The sequence below is a fragment of the Stegostoma tigrinum genome, chromosome 22 (genome assembly GCF_030684315.1).
Source record: "Stegostoma tigrinum isolate sSteTig4 chromosome 22, sSteTig4.hap1, whole genome shotgun sequence".
NCBI lineage: Eukaryota > Metazoa > Chordata > Chondrichthyes > Orectolobiformes > Stegostomatidae > Stegostoma > Stegostoma tigrinum.
This window is the reverse complement of record NC_081375.1, coordinates 46,211,746-46,232,727: the sequence shown is the minus strand read 5'-3', so window position 1 is coordinate 46,232,727 and position 20,982 is coordinate 46,211,746. Positions and strand designations below refer to the sequence as shown.

Here is a 20,982-nt window from a genome sequence, read left to right as displayed (position 1 = left end):
TGAAATGACTTCTACTGATTTTTGCTGCTTTTGGAGGTTTGTCCATCCACGCTTTATACTCTTCAATTTGCTTAATCAATTCTGAGACCATAAGACAAAAGAGCAGGAATTAGGCCATTCAGCCCATTGAGTCTTCTCCACCATTCCATCATGGCTGATAAGCTTCTCAACTCCATTCTCTCTCTTCCTCTCTGTAACCCTGATTCCCTTGACAATTAAAAACCTACCTATCTCCATCTTAAATATACTCAGTGACTTGACCTCCACAGCCTTCTGTGGCAGCGAATTCCATTAGATTCACCGCTCTCTGGCTGAAGACATTCCCTTTATCTCTGTTCTAAACGGTCTTCCCTTTGCTCTAAGGCTGTGCCCTTCGGTTTTCATCTCTCCTGCCAATGGAAACATCCTCCCAACATCCACTTTGTCCAGGCCATTCAGTATTCCGTAAGTTTCATTTAGGTCCCCCTCATCCTTCTAAATTCCATCGAGTATAGATCCAGAGTCTTCAGATGTTCCTCATATGTTAAGCTTTCATTCCTGGGACCATTCTCATGAACCTCCTCTGAACCAGTTCCAGAGCCAGTACATCTTTCCTGAGGTATGGGGCTCAAAACTGCACACAATACTCCCAATGTGGCATGACAAGAGCCTCAGTAATACATCCCTGCTTTTATATTCAAGTCCTATCAACATAAATGCCAACATTGCATTTGCCTTCCTGACTATTGACTCACTCTGCAAATTTACCTTGAGAGAATCCTGGGCTAGAGCTCCCAAGTTTCTTTGCACTTCAGACTTCTGAATTTTCTCCCATTTAGAAAATAGTGAAGAATGTCACTATTCTTCTTCCCAAAGTGCATGAACTCACACTTTCCCATGTTGTACTCCATCTGCCACCTCTTTGCTCACACTCCTAACCTGTCCAAATCCTTCTGCAGCCTCCCCACCTCCTCAATATTACCTGTCCCTCCACCTGCCGTTGTATCATCTGCAAACTTAGCCAAAATTGCCTCAGTTCCTTCATCTCAATCATTAATATGTAAAGTGTAAAGTTGTGGTCCCAACACCGACCATTGCAGAACACCACTTGCCACCGGCTGCCTTCCTGAGAAAGACCCCTTTGTCCCCACTCTCTGCTTTCTGCTGTACAGCCAATCTTCTATCCATACTTGCACCTTGCCTCTAACACCTGGCACTTACCTTACTCAGCAGCCTCCTTAATGGCCTTCTTGAAGTCCAGATTGTTAACAGCCATTGGCTCTCCTTGGTGTAACCTGCTCATTACTTCCTCAAAAGAATTCTAACAGATTTGTCAGGCATGACCTCCCCTTGATGAAGCCATGCTGACTTTGCCCTGTTTTACCATGCACTTCCAAGTATTCAGAAATCTCATCCTTCACAACGGAATCCAAAATCTTATACGACAGAGGTTAGGCTAATTGGCCTTTAATTTTGCCTTAATCGCTTTTTCAACAGGGGTGTCATGTTAGCGATTTTCCAAACCTCTGAGACATTCCCTGAGTCTAGTGATTCCTGAATGATCACCACTAATGTCTCCGCTATCTCCTTCAGAACTCGGGTGTCGTCCATCAGGTCCTGGTTATTTACCCATCTTCAGGCCAATAATTTTTTCCAGCACCTTTTTCTTGATAACGGCCAACATACTCAGCCCTGTCCCTGACTCTCTTGAGTTTTTGTTATATTACTCGTGTCTTCCACAGTGGAGACTGACTCAGAGTAAATATTCAGTTTCTCAGCCAATTCCTTGTTCCCCACGACTTTACACCATCATTTTCCAGTGGCCCAATGTCTACTTCTGCTTGTCTTTTGCCCTTTATATACCTAAAGAAACTCTTACAGACCTCCTTTGTAATATTGGCTAGCTTACCCTCATATTTAGTCTTCTCCCCCCTTACTTTGTTTTTGCCCTCTGTTGGTCTTTGTAAGCTTCCCAGTCCTCTGATTTTCCACTGCTCCTCACCACATTATGTGCTTTCTCTTTTGCTTTTATGCTATCCCTGACTTCCTTAGTCAGCCATTGTTGCCCCATCAGCCCTGTACCATGCTTCTATATCCTAGTAATGAATTTTTGCTGCGTCTCCTGAAATGCTCCTAAAAACTCCTGCCATTGCTGTTCCACTGTCTTTCCTGCTAGGCTCCTCTCCCAGTCAATTGCGTCCAGCTCCTCCTTCATGCCTCTGCAGTTGCTTTTGTTCAGCTGTAATACTGCTACCTCTGATTCTATTTTCTCTGTAATTTGAATCATATTATGATCACTGCCTCCTAAGTGTTTCTTCACCTTAAACTCCCTTATCAAGTCTGCCTCATTGCACAGCACTAAATCCAGTATTGCCTGTTCCCTTGTGGGCTCTACCATAAGCTGTTCCAAAAAGCCATCCCGTAGACATTTCATGAATTCCTTTTCTTGCAATCTACTACCAGCCTGATTTTCCCAATCCACCTGCATATTGAAATCCCCCATGATTGCCATAACTTTGCCTTTCTTACATGCCTTTTCTATCTCCTGGTGTACCTTGCGCCCCCAGCTCCTGACTGCTGTTTGGACGCCTGTACATAATTCCAGCTGTGGTTTTGTTTTAAACCTCTGTGGGTCCTCAACACTACCCACACAGATCCTATGCCATCTGACCCTGCTTCATTTCTTATTAATAAGGCAACCCCATCTTCTCAGTCCACTTGCCTATCTTTTTGATTGGATGTATATCCAGGCGCGCCCTCCCCGCCCCAGTTTTACAGTCCTGTTGACCAGCTCATTGACCGTTTTTGCTAGAACATTGGTCCCAATTCAGTTCAGTTAGAGACCGGCCCAACAGCGTAGATCCCTTGACGACTGAATCTCACTGCACCATGAATCATTAATGTGGGTTCACAGCGTTGCAGTTCTGTAGGTGTTTTGCACTGTTGGCAGTACTATTGTTTGAATAAAACAAAGTTTTGTCTATCCTGAGTGGATATGATCCTGGCCACAGTTCGGTAAGGAGCTGGCTATTCTTCCCAGTGCCTTGGCTAATTGGTCTCCCTTAATCTGTTTGTGTGATATTGATTGTATGGTTGCTGCCTTATTTGAGCTTTGTGGCTCCCTGCTTTGTGCAAATTGACTGCAGGATTTTCTGCATCGTAGAAATTAAACTCAGCAGGTCAGGCAATATGCGTGAAGAGAAAGCAGAGTTTATGTTTCAATTAACTGAAGTTCCACTTCTGAAGGGTCACAGGACCTGAAACATTAACTCTGCTTTTGTCCACAGATACTGTCAGACTTGCTGTGTTTTTCTGGCAATTTCTGTATCGGTTTCTGATTTCCAGCAGTTTTTTTCTTACTGTGCAAATTTTTGTGTGTACTTTGGGACACTGAGCTTGTGGAAAGATTTATAAATGGAAGTTGTTTCTGTTACGGCAGTGCTAACTGCGACATTATTATGTACCTTGCGGTGTTCTAACCTGAGCTATTGTGACTGGAAGATTTTTCCATGTCCTTGGGTCACATTTGGATGCACGAAGAAAAGTGAAACCATCAGTTCGCTTTGCAAAATGTGATCATTATTTTCCTACATTACAAGTGTGACTACATTTCAAAAGTACATAATTGGCTTGGAAATGCTCGGGGACACCCTGAGGTTGTGAAGCATGCTGTATAAATAACCGTTTCTTCTTTTGCAGCAGTATTTCAGTAGCTGAGATGCGTTTCTGGCCTTTGGCACCACTGTGTTGAAGCGCTGGCCCAGCTCAATTTGGCAATGCGAAATGAGAGCTGTTTTGAAATGTGTTTTTACAGTTGGAAACGCTTTCCCTGGAAGAATTTCTAAAACATGCTACTGTTAGGATTTCTTTCTGCTCAGTCAGAGTGGCAGCATTTAGATTTGGAGCAAGAGTAAAATGCCTGTGGCAGTGACTTGAGGTCGTGCACACAGAGTTGCTGATGTGTCACCTTTGAGACAAAGTCCATGCTGGCAAATGATACGGAAGGCAGTCGCCGTGGGCTTGGCCAGACCAAAAGCACTGCCATGAAACAATGTCATGTTTTCTGATTTACCTCCAGCAAGGCTGGGAGAAGCAGCATTTGTAATCAGAACCTCTTTGCCTCCAGGTTGCAGTGTTGTACATTAGAACCAGGAGCAGGAGTAGGCCATCCAGTCCCTCAAGCCTGTCCCACCATTTAATAAGATCATGGCTGATCTTTTTGAGACTCAGCTCCACTTACCCGTCCACTCACCATAACCCTTAATTCCTTTACTGTTCAAAAATTGCCTTAAAACATTCAGCGAGGTAGCTTCAGCCGTTTCACTGGGCAGGGAATTCCGCAGGTTAACAGCCCTTTGGGTGAAGAAGTTGCTCCTGACCTCAGTCCGTCATCAGCTTCCCTTTATTTTGAGGCGATGTCCCCAGTCGTAGTTTCACCTGCAAGCGGAAACAACCTCCCTGTCTCCACCTTTATCTAGTCCCTTCATAATATTATATGTTTCTATAAGATCTCCCCTCATTCTTCTGAATTCCAATGAGTATAATCCCAGTCTACTCAGTCTCTCCTCATAATCCAACCTTCTCAACTCTGGAATCGACTGTGTAATTTAAATCCTGCAGAATTCCAGGTAATTGACCTTTTGTTAAGAAAGGCTGGATGGGCTGGGACTTTTTCATTGGAGCTTAGGAGGTTGAGAGGTGACCTTTTTGAAGTTCATAAAATCGTGAGGGGTATAGATAGCGTTGATGTTTGGTGTCCTTTTTCCCTAGGATGAGGGATTCCAAGATTAGGGAACTTATTTTTAAGGTGAGAGGAGAGAGATTTAAACAAAACATGAGGGGCAGATGTCTTACAAAGAGGGTGGTTTGAGTATGTAATGAACTTCTTGAGGAAATGGTGGAGGTGGGCACAGTTACAGTATTTAAAAAACATTTGGATAAGTACATGAATGGGAAAGGTTTGGAGGGGTATGGGTGAGGAACAGGCAGGTGGGACTGTCTGAGTTTGGGATTATGTTTGGCGTGGACTGGTTGGTCCGAAGGGTCTATTTCCAAGCTGTATGACTATAATCAAGGCCTGAATTGCACAAGTGACAGTCAGTTTGATGCATCTTAATGAAAGCAGGTTCTACTTACATGTAAGGAGTGAGGAGATTTGGTGTTTATTATTAGAATTGCATTGAATTAACAACACAGGGACAGTCTCTGATGGCCTATGGTGGTGTTTATGCTCCCCACAAACCTCCTTCCATCCCACTTCATCCAATCAATCAGTGCATTCCTTCCCTTCTTTCTTCTCTCATTACCCTTATTCTCCCCCACAAAGTACTGATCAAAAATGAGTAAATGCTCAGTGAAATCAATTCTGAAGTGCTTGCATTTAGCATATCAAAACATCTCAAAGTACTCGATAAGTGAATTTTTTTGACAGCAAATTTAACTTTAAAATCTAAAAACAAGATATCAACATCGAACAAGACACAAAATAAATTAAACGCATAAGGCAGTCTCCAATCCACCACTACCACCCTACCCATGTGCCTGCACACACCCTTAATTTGCTGATTTTGGAGTGCCTTCTAGCTGTTCCTTTTGGAGATTTGTTTACGGTGTATTTGTTAGTTTGCAAATTTTTGTGGGAATTGAGATTTAACCTGACCTGAATACATTTTAAGACATTCTTTATGCAGAATGGCTCTCACTGCAAGCTATATTACCACATGATGAATTTGCTGCCCTTTCGGATTTGTTGCGTTTTAGATTCAGTTCACTGCGGGCTACGTTGGAAAGACAACATGTACTGGAGATTTAGGCGTGTGGTGCCACTTACACCTTGCAATTGCATACTTAGTCATCAGCTGTACTATTTTTGATTATAAATCTTCTGGCTGCACATCGTCCTGTGTGTTGTGGTGTAGTTTGCAGCCATTAGAAATGTGCCTTTTACAATGCTTTTACATATGATGGGTTTGAAAATCTTAGTATGCGTACAGTGTGGAAGCAGGCCTTTCAGCCTTTTGCGTCTACACCAATGCTCCAAACAGCATCCCACCCGGCCCCACTCCCCTACCCTATCCCTGTAACCCTGCATTTCCTATGGCTAATCCACCTAGCCTCTAATTTAGTAAGGCCAAGCCACCTAACCTGCATATCTTTGGACTGTGTGAGCAAACTAGAGAACCTGCAGGATCCCACACAGACACAGGGAGAAATGTGCACCCAAGGGTGGAATCAAACCCGGGTCCCTGGCGCTGTGAGGCAACAGTGCTAGCCACTGAGCTACTGTGCCGTACTCCACAGACATCCCCTCCACACAGCCAGTCTGAACCCATTTGGCTTTCAGCCTGGGTTTTGCCTGATAATGCAGACCTGTCCTGACTTGGATTTGACAAGAAGAAAGTAACCAGACACAGCAGTGAACCATTTGGCCCACCAGGGCTGTTGTGCCATTCAGTATGAACGTGTGTCTGTGCCTTGACTCTGATTTTACTGTCTGCTCTCCTGAACCTTTGGCTCCCTTATCATTAAAACAAAATTAACAGACTTAATCATGAATATATTCTGTCATGTCACAGCCTCCACACTGTGGAAAAGGATTCCGCAGGCTGGTGACGCTAGTAAAGGTGTTTTGACCAAGATGGAAGATTGTATTGTATCTCGCTTCAGTCCCACCAACACACCAGCATCAATTGAAATGTTTTACCCAGTTAACAAAGTTAATCTTACCCAGTTAATTAGTTAATTTATCGGTGTTAAGGTCTAACAACCATTTTTCTTTTAATAACAATTGTTGATTTATTTTGAATAAGACTTGCTTAGCGGTGATACAGTGCTAATTAATACAGTTAGAAATATGAAAATATAAAAGGCCCCAAAACATATGCACATTCAAACCAAAAAGACAGAAGAAAAATCAAATTTCTGTCTGCAGAGATTCACTCTGGGGAAAAAGTGCTGAGTGGTGGAATGTTCTAATGCTGTTGGTCTGGCAGTTTTGGACAGTGCCACCAAACGTAGCCAGCTGTTTCTGGGATCTTTGCAGTCACCTCGTACTGAGAAGTCGCTCAGTTACTTTCCAAGAGGACAGTGAAGCTTCACACTGGATTCATGATGGCCTGTTCTTTCAGAAAGCGGAGAGCTGAACTAGGGGCTCCTCCCTCTCAGCAGGCAGGTTAACAAATACTGTAAACAGTATCCAAAGCTGACACTTGAAATTGACAGCTGTAAACTCCGGTAGGAGTTCTCCACTAAACAGTTATCACAGGATACATGAATCAAAAAATGCCTTGTTTAAACAAAGAAGTTTCAATGTCCTTCCATTGACTTCTTCCTTTATAAATATCTATCAAGATATCCACAATCCTTCAATCTCAAGTTGGCAAACAATATTAAACATGAAGCATAAATAACTTATGACAGCTCTGAATGACAGGCTTACACCACCCTATTCTAAAGGTCTCGTGTTTAATCTTAATTGCTGGACAGTTGAGAAAGTCTCCCAAAGAACCTTCTCATTGGTACTTGATTGTTGAGGGGGCAAAAAGGCCATGAGTTTATTACTGAGCCAAATTGCCCCACTATTTAGAAAAAAGCCAGAAAGTGCTGGAGAAACTCAGCAGGTCTGTCAGCATCTCTGCAGAGAGAAACTACATTTCAAATACAATATGTCTCATCCTCCCTTTCTCTTTATTATTTCCCTGTCTTAATATCTCTCGCACCACCACCAGAGAGAGAAAATGATGCCCACTGTGTTTCAATGAAATTGCATGTTATTTTTCTAAACTCTGATGGGTATAGTCCCAACCCACTCAACCTTGCCTCATTTCCTTGGGTACTGACGCAATATGGTTTCTATAGCATCACAACTGTTGAATGTAATGTGTCATGTAAGTTAGTCTGCATCAATGTTCTGAAAGTGCACTGTTTAAGTTTCTTTAATCCATATCTGTTTGAATTGTTCCAGTTGTTTGTGGAGAACCAAGAATTCTGAATCTTCATTCCATTGCTGGGCTGTTGCTGGATATCTGCCTTGATGGAAATCAAACATGGTGTCTGTGTGTGTCTGTGTGCTTTCCTGTAGATTTTGCTATATAAAGTTCAAGCAGATTGAAGTTGATTCAATCTTTAGTAGGCCACGATTCAGTCCTGAAAGTGGAGTTAACCGGAAAAAGATTCCTCATTATCTTATCTTTTTGCCTTTGATTACTGGTGAGTAGCATCTCAAGCACATTCCAGAGTTTAATTACAGCAATCGATCAGTGCCTCTGAACAAAGTGTCTTCTGAGCTAAGTTAGGTATAGACGGGAAATATTTATCACCTAATGTGTGCTACTTGAAAGGTTACCCTCGGGCCAGCTTTATCCTGGAACAAAAACCAAGGGCCCTTTCATGTTGCTCGATTTGTCATAATGCAAGTGATCTTCTTTAATCATCTGTCATAGTGCTGAGGTGAGATAACATTGGGTTTGACAGGAAAGAAACTGTCTGTACTATATTTTGTTACACTTCTAACAGGTGTTTGTAGAAGAGATGGAATTTGGAGTACTACTTTTATTATTTCCGAAAATTTATGATTGCTTTGAGCGTTAAATTACATTTCTGTGAGACCTTTTATTCTTTGAGCAAAAACTGCATCCAAGCCTTCTCTGCTTTCCAGTGGGAGGTACTGGGTACACTGTTGGCCAGGACTTCTGCTGATTCTGAAATCAAGTAGTTCTGCCAAAATATAGTGAGGCTGACTGAGCATTAAATTCCACAGAGTGAACGCATTTCAAATTATTTTCCAAAGTGCCTGAAAGCGGCAGGTCCCTTTTGTTGTGCAAAGGAATTTCACTAACACCAGAGCAATGTGGGTATTTGGAGATAATAAGAACTGCAGATGCTGAGTTCTGAAAAAGGGTCCTGACACGAAATGTTGACTTTCCTGCTCCTCTGCTGCTGCCTGGCCTGCTGTGTTCCTCCAGCTCCACACACTGTTATCTCTGACTTGGATATTTGCTGCAGTGTTTCAAGAATGTGGTTCATCATCCTCACCCCAACAAGGATAACAAGATATTCACACCCTATGAAAGAATCCAACTGAAATGCCCTTTAGAATTGGGCAACAGTTCCCAGACAATTCCTGGACTGTGCCACAGAGTTTCTTTCGTCTGTTTGGCAGTCAGCACAGCAAGCTGTGTCTGAGGGCAGAATGTATAAATGCAATATCTGATAGATTGAATGAGCATAGCTAAGCCTAAAGACATCTTTCTGCCTTTATGTAAGAAAGATTTACATTTTGTGCAGCAGCTTTTCCAAAGTATTTACAGCCTTTGAAGTGGCAGTGCAAAATGCACACTTTTTTTTTGAAGTAGGAATTACAGGTAACACGGTACCCACAAAAATGTCAATGCAATAACGACCAGACAATCTACTTTATATAGTAAAACAAAGTTGCTGGAAAAGCTCGGCAGGTCTGGCAGCATTTGTGAAGGAAAAAACAGAGTTAACATCTTGGGTCCGTGACCCTTCTGCAGAGGAAGGACCTAAGTTGTTCTGAGAAAGGGTCACTGGACCCAAAACGTTAACTGCATATTTTTCCAGCACATATGCTGCCGGACCTGCTGAGCTTCTCCGGCACCTTTGTTTTTGTCCCTGATTCACAGCATCTGCAGTTCTCTTGGTTTTTTTTTAAAATCTACTTACTCCGGTTTGGTTGATGAATCATGTTTGTCAGTGCACCAGGGAAAGCTTGCTCACTGTTCCCTTGAAGTTGTCTCCTGCAGCTACCCAAGCAGTGAGGTGAACTGCCAAGTAATAGTATACTATTAAAGTACACTTCATACTTATTTATCACGATGGGCAGGCCCATTTTTTTAAGCCCAGAGAACTGTTCAGAGGAAGGGTTACTAGACACACAACATTAACTCTGATTTATCTCCACAGATACTGCCAGACCTGCTGAGCCTTTCCAGCAAATTCTGTTTCTGTGTCTGATTTCCAGCATCTGCAGTTCTTTCGGTTTTTATTTAGCATTTTAAACACACCTTGTGATTATAACAAAATGAAGGTGACCTGTTGTGCTGCTCTATTGTGGAAAATTGTGGTTTTGAGAAACATTGCAGCTGATTTCACTCATGGAAGTGCGATAATGTGACATTTTCATTCACCTTTTGTTCCTATTCTAGATCCTGTTTTGAGCTACAGTCTTGTGGTTACTTTGAATAACCTTAAACATGATAGATTAAGGGATGATCTCATTGAAGTTGTCCAGGTGATTCAGAAGATCTGATAGCGTAGATAAAGGGAAGCTATTTCCCGTGGTGCAGAGATATGGAACGAGAGCAACCTGCTTTAACATAGTGCTAGAATATTCTCAGGTGATGTCTTGAGCACTTTTAAAAAATAAAGTATAGATGGAAATCTGCAAAGACCATAAGACACAGGAGCAGAAATTAGGCCATTCGAGTCTGCTCCACCATTCAGTCATGGCTGATGAGTTCCTCAACCCCATTCTCCTGTTTTCTCCCCGTAACCCTCAATTCCCTTGATAACCAAGAACCTCAGTCTTAAATATACTCAATGACCTGGCCTCCACAGCTGTCTGTGGCAGCAAATTCCATAGATTCACCATTCTTTGGCTGATTTTAGGACAGTGTGTGCTGGCTTGAGGTATTCACTTAAGGGCTTCTCGTCAGAAATTGAGTCCAAAGCAGCTATAGAGATTCACTTCCTGGTGTGTATTTAAATTGGAAAAAGGGCATATGTGAAACTTTGTCTCCCTGAAATAAGGGTTGTTGTGAAAGTACAATAAAAATGGCTTATTTATGTAGCATCCTGAAAGTGGAGAAATATCCCAACCTAAGTTTAAAGTAATGAAACATCGCAAGGTACTACACATTTGCATTACCTAACAAAGTACAGTACCACTTCACTGAAAGGCCTGGTAGGTCAGGTGACCAAATATTTAGTCAAAATGATGTGTTTGTAGGATTGTTTTGAATGGGGATGATGAGGTACAAAGGGGAGAGGTGGCAGTGGGGATTTTGAAGGTTTGGGTCCTCAGCCATTGGAGCATATACATCACTGTTGAAATGAATAAAATTAGAGGCATCAGAAACCATAGTGAGAGGTTTGCAGATATGTCTGTGGACCTGGAGGGGGGCACAGAGTTGGGAAGGAGTGAGGCTTCAGAGAGGCTTCACTCTCAGCAAGAGTGAAGTTGTCAAAATCAAGATGTTTCTTGACCGAGAGCGTTTTTATTTATGGTCAGTGAACACAGGTAAGAGGGGAATGGGAGTTAAGACATGGGCAGCAGACCTTTGGATGACTTTAAGTTTTCAAAGGGTAGACCTTCCAAGAGTCTAAAGGAATAGTCAAACTGAGAGGAAATGCAAATATGAGTCAAGGTTTCATCAGCAGATTGTTACAACTTACTGGAATATGGTGATGGAAATCAAGCCCCACTGGTCTCAGATTTATCACAAAAGTTGAAGATTTTAAAAGTAATTTCAAAAATTTTTCCAATTTACCCGATTTCCAAATCAGATTGGTTTAAAAACTAAAGACCAGATTTCTGCACTGTACAAGAATTAGTAACAGATAAACAGTTAGAAACCATGGGTATATAACACTACCAATTATATCTCTGATCCTTTTATAATCTTCCCCTTACACAGACAGACATAACAGGTGGGGGTTTGAAAACAGTCACATTGGAAGAAGGGAAAGCAATGCTCGACAGTTTGATAGTCTTTGCCCCCAAATTTTATTGTATTGGTTCTTGCTGATCTGAAAATTTCTTCCTGAATTCTCCTCTGAACTCTTCCACTGGGTTACAAGAGGCACAGGGTAGTCGGTTCACTTGCTAAATGTCTCTGATGTATCAATTAAAAGTCACAGCTATAGCAACTGCCAAAAGAAAAGATAAACTAGTTTTCTTCAGGCTCAAAGTGAGTTTTGACTGCAGAGAACAGGGAGACCACTTCTGAGCTGGTGGAGATCTAATCCCTTCTTTGTAATGGATCCTTTTCTGAGTGGTAGGCAGTGACAAGTGTGGTTCAGTGCTAGGACTACAGCTGTTCACAATATGCATTAATGATTTGGACTAAGGAATTAAATGCAATATCTCCAAATTTACAGGCGACACTAAGCTGGGTGGCAGTGAGAGCTATGAGGAGGATGCTAAGGTTGCAGGGTGATTTGGACAGACTAGCTGACAGGGCAAATACTTGGCAAATGTAATGTAATATGGATAAATGTGAAGTTATCCACTTTGATGGCAAAATAGGAAGGCAGTTTAGGAAAAGGTGAGGTGCTGTGAGACATGGGTACCATAGTGGAAAAGGCACTAGAGGTTGACATGCATCAGGCAGTGAGGAAAACAAATGGCATGTTAGCCTTCATAGTGAGAGAATTTGAGTACAGGAGTAAGGATGTCTTACTGCAGTTTTACAGGGCTTTGAGGCTACACCTCGAGTATTGCATGCAGTTTTGGCCCCCTAGTCTGAGGAGGGACATTCTTGTTACTGAGAGAGTCTAGCAAAGGTTCACCAGACTGATTCCCAGGATGGCAGGACTGATGTATGAGGAAATGCTAGATTGACTGGGCTTGTACTCACTAGCATTCAGACAAATGAGGAGGGAGGGGATCACATAGAAACCTACAAAATCCTGATGGGACTGGATAGGCTAGATATGGGGAGAATGTTCCCATTGTCAAAATTCCACAACTAGGGGTCAAAGCCTAAGACTAAGGGGTAAGCCGTTCAGGACTGAAGTAAAGAAAAATTGCTTCATTGAGTTGTGAACTTGTGGAATTCTCTCCCACAGGAAGCTGTTGGGGGGGGGGGGGTGCAGTTTGTCAGCTATCATCAAGGGGGAGCTAGACATGACCCTTATGTCTAAAGAAATCGAGGGGTATGGAGAGAAATGGTGGTGCAGGCTTAAAGAATTGAATGGCCTAAACCTGGACATTACTGTCAGTGTTGTATGTTTCTATGTAAAATGTTTCCAAGCTGTTTGATCATCTGAGAACTGATCACATGATTGGCCTGCAAAACACATTTGTAACTGATCACTAGTCCATAGACCAACCCACTTCTTGTTGACACCCAGCTGCACCTGTAAAACTCCTCAGCTTCAGTTTATCCAGAAACACTTCAATTACTACATCTTCAAACAGCCAGTTATGATGCTTGTTATTGATGCTGAGTTGTGTATTTTTCCAAACATGCAGCTATCTGTTCAGAACACTGATGTTAAAATGGTTCTTTCTCAGGTCAAACCACAAATTTAAAAATCTCAAATAAAATGACATGGTTCCCACAAGACAAAGTGATGCATGAAGTGTTGCAGAGCTGGAAGTAGGCAGGGATAGTGATGGCACAGGCATGAAGTTGGAAGCTCATCTTGAGTTCAAATGTGACACCACGTTTGACTCAACATGGCTTAATCCCAAACTGCTCCAGGGAAAGGACTGGGATTTGTGACTAGGAAAGAGAGTTTATCGTGGAGACAGTGACTTCAGTTTTCCCAATATTTGATAAAAGCCCAGAAGATGAAAAGGGACATTGGGCTCATTTAACAATATAAGCATTGGGTGTTGTCAGTTCTCCTAATGACTCAGTCAAGAAAAGATTTGTGTTTCATTTATTTCACAATTTTGGGATTTCTCAAGAAATATCTAGCCAAGGTAGATATCTCTGTCATCATTGTTTAGTCATACCTCTTACTTTGAGGCAGTTATTATTTAACCCTCAAATCTTCAGAGCTTGAAGTCCACCCACTGCAGTGTACCATTAATCAATCCGCAACCCTCCATCATCAGTATAGTCTTCTGGAAGCCCGACCAAATGTGGGTCTACCAACAGCTCATGGACCATAGCATTTCAGGGAGGCAACTGAGCACCACCTTCCCAAGGGCAGTTGGGAACAGACAATAAATGCTGACGCAACCAGCAACACTCGCATCCCTTGAATTAATAACGCAAGTGAGTTTTTTGGCAGGATGGCCAGCCACTGAATGACATCTGAATGGGATCTAATGTCCTATTTTGAGCTGCCTGCACCTATAGGTAACTGCTTAGTGGTTGGGAACAAAATGGGGATTTTTTTTTTCCTCTCGGCCCCCTGGGAATACTGAAGCCACTGGTACCACTTTGAGTTACCATACTGGAAGAACAGATGCCAACTTTGTCCTAATGGATGGTTGATCCTGCCACCCTTACAGTCTGGAATATTCAGCATCTCGCCGTGTGCTGCATTAATTCACTGAGCAATTAGGAGAACGGATTTATTTTAGCAGATCACAAGCAATTGAAGAATCATGTTTTGTCAGAAACGTGATGTTTAGTAAAGGAAAATAAGATAAGCACTGTTTTGAGGAACGTATGGCAATTTGGTACAGAAGCAACTGTCTCCTCCGGATCTGTATGGGCATGTATTTCTTCTTGTTGAAAATTTCCAAGCAATTTCATTGAAATCTGAAATTTATGGGTCCTCTTTCAAAAATATGTTTACGGAGATAGCTTGAGGCTATATCAGGAAGTGTTCTGTTTCTGCAGTTAGTCACCCAGCAACAGCCCCATCATTCATGAGATAATTTGAGTGTAAAATGGTAGCCAGTGTCTGATAATAACTTGGGGGTAGGTTTCCAAGTGCACTTCAGCGGAAAGGCACCAGTAGCTCCTTTGATTCATTTCTTATCCTGCCAGTGTGCATTGTAAGGTTACAAAGACGTGTCATGCTCTGTTTTCTAATGCATGCTGTTAGAATGGTTTATGGAAGCAAAGGTGAGAGGTTGCACAAGCTCAGAGACAACTTCATCGGAGAGGCCGTAGAAAGCCAACCACTGGATTGGAATTTCAACAGCACAAACAAGGGACCCATGTGACCATGTATTGCTGACAGGCTTGCGACTCATGACCCCACAAGCTGTTGCTAGCTTCATGCTGCTAAACGTGTGAACTTTTGTGAAGCCCAGGGACAGACATTTCCTTGGTGCAGCTATGTGTTGAAGCTCGGTTGGCCCAGGAGCAATTGTTGGCAGCACAGGGACTGGGCCTGTATTCGGGTGCTAGAGTACAGCCAGGCAATGCAGGTTTACTCAGACTTAAAAGTAATTCAGCTAAGCTGGAAATCAAGACCAAGAAATCTAGACCTGAGACTAGATTGAGAGAGATCTGGAATCATTCAGCTTTTGGTTGAGAAAATTCCATGTGGACTTTGGGTGGAGAGGTGTGGGCTAGAGATCTCATGAGGAGCTGAAATTCCTCAGGAAGAAGACAGAGTTTTAAAGTATTTTTATGATTCACAGTAATAATTGGCCTCTGAGACATTTGGTGAGAGATTCAGGAGATCTGGGTGTGCTATTGAATGTGCATTTTGTAACTTGTTCTGCCATTATTGATTAATATTAGACTTCAGTTCAATTCTGGACAATAAATGATAAAATGGATTGTGATGGCCATTTGCTTTATTGACTCTTGCATCTGTTTGCGATCGTAGAAACTCATGGCTTTATTTGCTGAGTAAGAAACTGGGATTTCAGGTTTGTTCTACTTATGCAATAAACGTGACTGGCCTCGAACTAGTTTGTAACAAAGGTCAGGTCTCATCTGGCGCAGTAACACTATGGCACAGTTCTTGGTTTGGGAACACTGTCCTCTACAGTCAGCATCTTCAGCTATTCTGTTATCACTCACAAATTAGAACATTCTACCATTGCATGAGAAGTAATACTCAAGAAGCTTAGAAGTAATTCCATACCACTGGGAGCCAGGATGCCTGTTGAAAGGCAGGACCCTATTGGCATCATGGTAGCCAGGATCTCTCTCTCTCTCCCAGTGGGAGCAAAATCTTCTTGAAACATGGGAATGTCAGTAGCCAGCAGGAGAGCTGGCAAGAGGATCCTACCGCTTTTTCCAGGGAAGGCCTGTGGAATCGCAAACCAGTTTGAAATAACAGCGCAAAGGCTGGTATCCCATCACCAAGTCACCCTTTTATTTAGATGTGCACAGTACACGTGCTCTGGCCAGGCAGCTCATAGCCAGCCCCTAGAATGGGGACATTCCCTGAATTTCCTGCTTATGGCCAACAGTCTGGGTTCCCTGATTGGGATTGTTAACCTGGGCCAATCAAGGACCTCCTCGTCAGGGTTTCACCTGACCATCGTTCCTGCGCCACAATCAGGCAACGATGAGGCCAGTAGTAGCCCTCACTTGGGTGGTGGTAGGGGCTTGTGGAAGTCATTCCTAGCAAAACGTCCAACCAGAGTTTGGCAGCTCTTGCACTCAGCAATGCCACAGTGGAGCCTCTGGCTACTGATGGAAGAGTAAGCTCGAGTCCTCCGAGCATGCTTCAGGACTAAAGGACCTGAAGTTGGGGTGGGGGAAACAGTGTATTGCATTAAGTGCCAGAGGAAGAGAGTGCAGGAGTGTTCAAAGCAAAGACAGAGAGTGGAACCCAGTCGGCACCTACTGCCAGATCATCCACGTGATGGTTTGGTTACTTGAGCTGGCACTTTGGTTGAGGGATGCCCTCCTCATTAAGGTGGCACAATATTGTAGGGTAGCAGCTGACATGCCTGCCTGAAGTTGAGCTAACATGGTGGTATTGGGCTGACACATGTAATGGTCCTCATTCTACTACTGAATGCCTTATCCCCCATGACTGCTCTCTTCCTCATAGTCCCCTTATCCATCAATGCACCCTGAACTCCACTATACCCTTGTTCTACATATGCTGTCTTAGCCAATATCCTATATTACTGAAACTTAGGAGCCCAACATTAGGAAATCTTTGAGCAGCTCCTGTATCTTAAAAATAAGCAAGGATAATTTTGATATCCACTTAGAAAACCATTATCCTCTTAAAATATTAATTGTTAGTGTAAATGAACAATCCTTGTGTATGCACTTACAAATACATTATTCTCTTCACAACACATAAGTATGTCAAAATAAACACACATCTCTGGAATATCCATTTAAAGATGTTGTTCTTGTAACAGTTCTTGAATAGGAAGACACAATAAACAAGCTCACATTTCCTTTAATAACTGCGCCAAAACCCCTCTTGAACAGAATTCATTTGTTTTTCTGGATGTCGGCCAAAAGTTTATTTTGAAATTACACTATGTTAGTTCGTGCAGGATAAACTTTATCTTGTTTTGCCATTTGTCTCTGTCTTTTAACTTCATCAGAAAGTAGAGGCTACATTCTCTCTAATATTCTAGGAACCCAAATGGGTTACAACACCTGAGTTACAGGGCCTTTTACACTGTTAGCGCAGAATAAAATATTGCACATATCAGATTTGCTTGTATTAAATTAGCCATTTTAATAGTGTTCAATTTTAATTACTTAAACTGTGTTAAAGGGGAGGCAATGACCCTGGGTATTACATCCACACTATTTATCCAGAGATCCAGTTGATGTTCTGAAGATGCAGATTCAAATCCTGTCATGCCAATGGTACAATTTGAATTCAGTACAAATCTTGAATTAAGAATCTAATGATCTAGTGATCAGTTGTTGAAAAACCCATTTGCTTACTTATATCCTTCAGGGAAGGAAACAGACCTCCTTACCTGATCTAGTGCACATGTGACTTTAAATGCACAGTAATATGTAATCTCAATATGATTTGGACAACTTCCAGAAACCCACAAATGGATACTGCTCAGCAGGGATTGTTGGCACAGCTGTTAAGGGAGAATTTAGCTTGTTTAGTGTGACTTATTATAACTCTTAACTGCCCTCTGGGCAGTTAGGAATGGACAATAAATACCTGCGTAGCCAGTAACACCCATATCCCATGAATGTTGCAGCAAAACATTCTAGTTTCATCTTTATTCATAGCAATGAAATAAAGTAACTAGAGTTAAAGATTAGTAACTGCATGGTACATAACAGATGATATGCTAGTGAATTCCTCAACAGCTTTCCTAGAAGCACAATTATGTAACCAGTCCAGATTTGAATTTTCTATATCTTTAGCTTTGCTGTACATCAAAGTAATCACACAAGTCATCTCTGGGCCTCAAACCCAAGCACAACCTTCTTACCTACAACTGAAGAAGCGATTAAATCTGTGTTGTCCATCAACTCATTATCAATTCTAAATCTGCTTGTATTAAATCCTTTCATCCTTGGTGCTCAGGGACAGTCCCATTAACTTAGGTTTTTCAACTTGAACGTAGAGAAACATCTCTTCTTGAGTGTTTATAAAAGCCGTAATCTATGAATCCTGATTGAATTGAATGTGGTTTTAAAACTCAAATTTCCATTGGGATATTGTGAGAGAGTGTGGTCTCTTTGTTTAAGCAAGGATAAAACAGCATTGAAGGTGAAGGTCATTAAATTGTTCCTTCCATTGAGAGATTGTCTGATGATGAAAGGCTGAATGAGTTGAACCTATACTCTGAAGTTTAAAAGAATGGCATGTGATCTTACAGACGTTTACAAGATTCTGGCATGTTTGGTATGGCAGACAGAGTGATTGTGATGTCACTGGGGCTCTACAATATGGGCACACAAACTCAGAAGAGGAGCTGATCATTTAGCACTGAGTTGAAAGGAAGCAACTTCACTCAATGGCTGCGAATTTCTAATCCTTTATGTTCTTAAATGCGCTAAAGTCTGAGATACACAGATGTTTCCTCTCTCAGGGATGGGCAATGAGGCGCTAGCAGGAAAATAAAGTTGAAGCCCAAATCAGCAATGATCGCATTGAATGGTAGAGTGGGCTTGATGGGTTACATGCTCTAAAGCTCCTGCTTTTATGTTTTTACAGAATATGCTTCTTATGCTCACAGGTAGAGAAGCAACGAGCTGATCTTTCCAGGGAGCTAGAAGATCTGACTGATAAACTGGAAGAAGCGGGTGGAGCAACTGCATCCCAGGTAGTAATTCAGTGTTATTTCCATTGCCTACTTGCTGTGTTTTGTTAATTCTCATTTTCAATTAACAGAGTAGACTCAGGTGTATTTATACGGTTTTTGCCCAGACGCGCTGTGAGGGAATGATGACTGGAGATATCATAAATGTCTTTAAGATTTATGTTGTAAAATCATAATTCATTACTTTTCAAGAACTGGGGACATTTAGACATCTTTGTGCTCTTTACTAAGGCACTGGGCAAAATTACCACTCATTTAATAAAACATGGTCTCCATTATACTGGTTCCTTATTTACAGGAAAAAATCTTTTTTAAAAAAAAACCCGTTTACAATCTATAAAATCTCTTACAATCTGTACTGTCACTACAATCATGTTTGCATATGCTTCCTGTTGTAAGTTGGAATAATTTCTTAGAGCCGGAAATAAGGGAATGATCTGAGGAGAGTTGAGTGAAACGAAACACCTAACAATATTTTTACTTCCTGTTGGGATGTAGAATATCCGGTGAACATTTTGTCCAGCAGCAAGCTTCATGTGAGTGAAACAAAATTCTTTTGGTTGATCGATGGTTGTTGTGTTTACATAAGGTTAAATCTTCAAGGTATTAACTTCAAGATCAAATGTTAACGGAAAACAAACAGGATCATATTGGCGTTTTTTTCACCAGGGTCTTGAATCTTGTGACAGATAAAGGACAGGCAGGCAAATTAGAATCCAGTACAAGACTGTCTTTATTAGTGATTAGTTCTTACTAAGCACACCATTAAGACGTTATCTAATTGTCTGACTAGTATCTAGGTACCACCCATACGTGGCAAATTGTACAGGTTCATTCAACGAGTCTGTTCTTCTGAGTTCCAAACTCAGGGTCTTCTCTTCGCAATGATCGATCTCGAGATTCACAGCCAATGTCTAGATATGCCTTCCTTTCTATGTTTTCTCCCAGTCTTCCACACTGATCGATGTGAAGCCTCACTTACACAAAATAAAGCCCCGTAGTTCTGAGCTCAATTGCCCGATGGTCATGTAAGTAGGAGACGTCTTGTGTTTCTGTTGTTAGCACCAGACATTTGCTTTGGTCAGCAGTCTAGCTTCACCTCCCCCTTTTTGCAGCAAGTTGAGTCAATGTCGTTGTGAAGTTTGCACAAGTTTCCATGCTGCTTGTCAAGTTTCACCTGTGAGCTATGGGGGGTCACAGTTACCCAAAGGATCACAGTAGAATAAACTACTTCCGCTTATTGGGGATTCTAGAATTCAGAGCATAACCTGAGAATTAGTGCCAGGCTGTTCAGGAGAGATTATAGGAATCACTTCTATTTGCAATGAATGGTAAATGTTTGGCACCATCTGCTGCAAATGGCAGTGGATGCAGGATCAGTTGTTAATTTTAAATCGGTGATAGATGCATTTTTATTAAGCATAGGTACGAAGGAATGTGGATCAAAGGTAGGTATATGGAGATCAGCCATGATCTCTTTGAATGGCCAAACAGGCTTAAGGAGCTGAGTGGCCCACTCCTGTTCCTATATTTGCTTTTCTGTTGGTGATGTTACACTAAATTCCCAGGAGGCCGGATGAGTAAGCATTCCCACATGTTGGTACAGGATCGTACACACAGGAAGTGTCCTTGTTTTATATCTGGATTTGTTGATGAATTGGCTGATTCCACTCAATGTATCACCCTCAGCTTTCTGGGCTGGGAAAGTTTGGAAAGATCAACATAGCTTCCTGCTTCTGATGCTCTCCAGTGATTCCCTGCAGAAAGATGGATGCCAGTGGTTCAGCCTCCTGACATTCTTCATTGGTGTTGAAGGCAGGGCAGCTGGGCCATGGAAATATGTCACACCTCGACGCCCATCCTCAATGAGGCTCTGCACCTTTAGGAGACAAAAAAAGCAAATTGTGTGGACAGAGGACTACAGGGTGGGGTTGGGGAGAGGAGTTTCAAAGGAAAGTATAGATCAGCATGAAAATTGTGTGACAGTCCTAAAGATAGAGTGGTGAACGTAGCCATTATCTGTCAAAATTCCAGGTTCGAGACACTTTGAGCAGAGTTTAGTCAAATGCTGAGAGTCAGGATGGCATGGTGAATTCTATTTTAAAACAAAAATATGTCCATCC

At 42.0% G+C, this 20,982-nt stretch overlaps 1 protein-coding gene across 7 annotated transcripts in view; it reads left to right on the top strand.

The window, feature by feature from the left end:
• The window catches only part of LOC125463787 (myosin-16), a 298,842-nt gene that overhangs the window by 210,338 nt on the left and 67,522 nt on the right, over positions 1–20,982 (top strand). For all 7 annotated transcript variants that reach the window (XM_048555486.2, XM_048555484.2, XM_048555489.2 and 4 more), the window contains one exon: positions 18,776–18,862. In XM_048555486.2, coding sequence (XP_048411443.1) covers positions 18,776–18,862 — 87 coding nt within the window. The remainder of the gene's footprint in view (positions 1–18,775; positions 18,863–20,982) is intronic.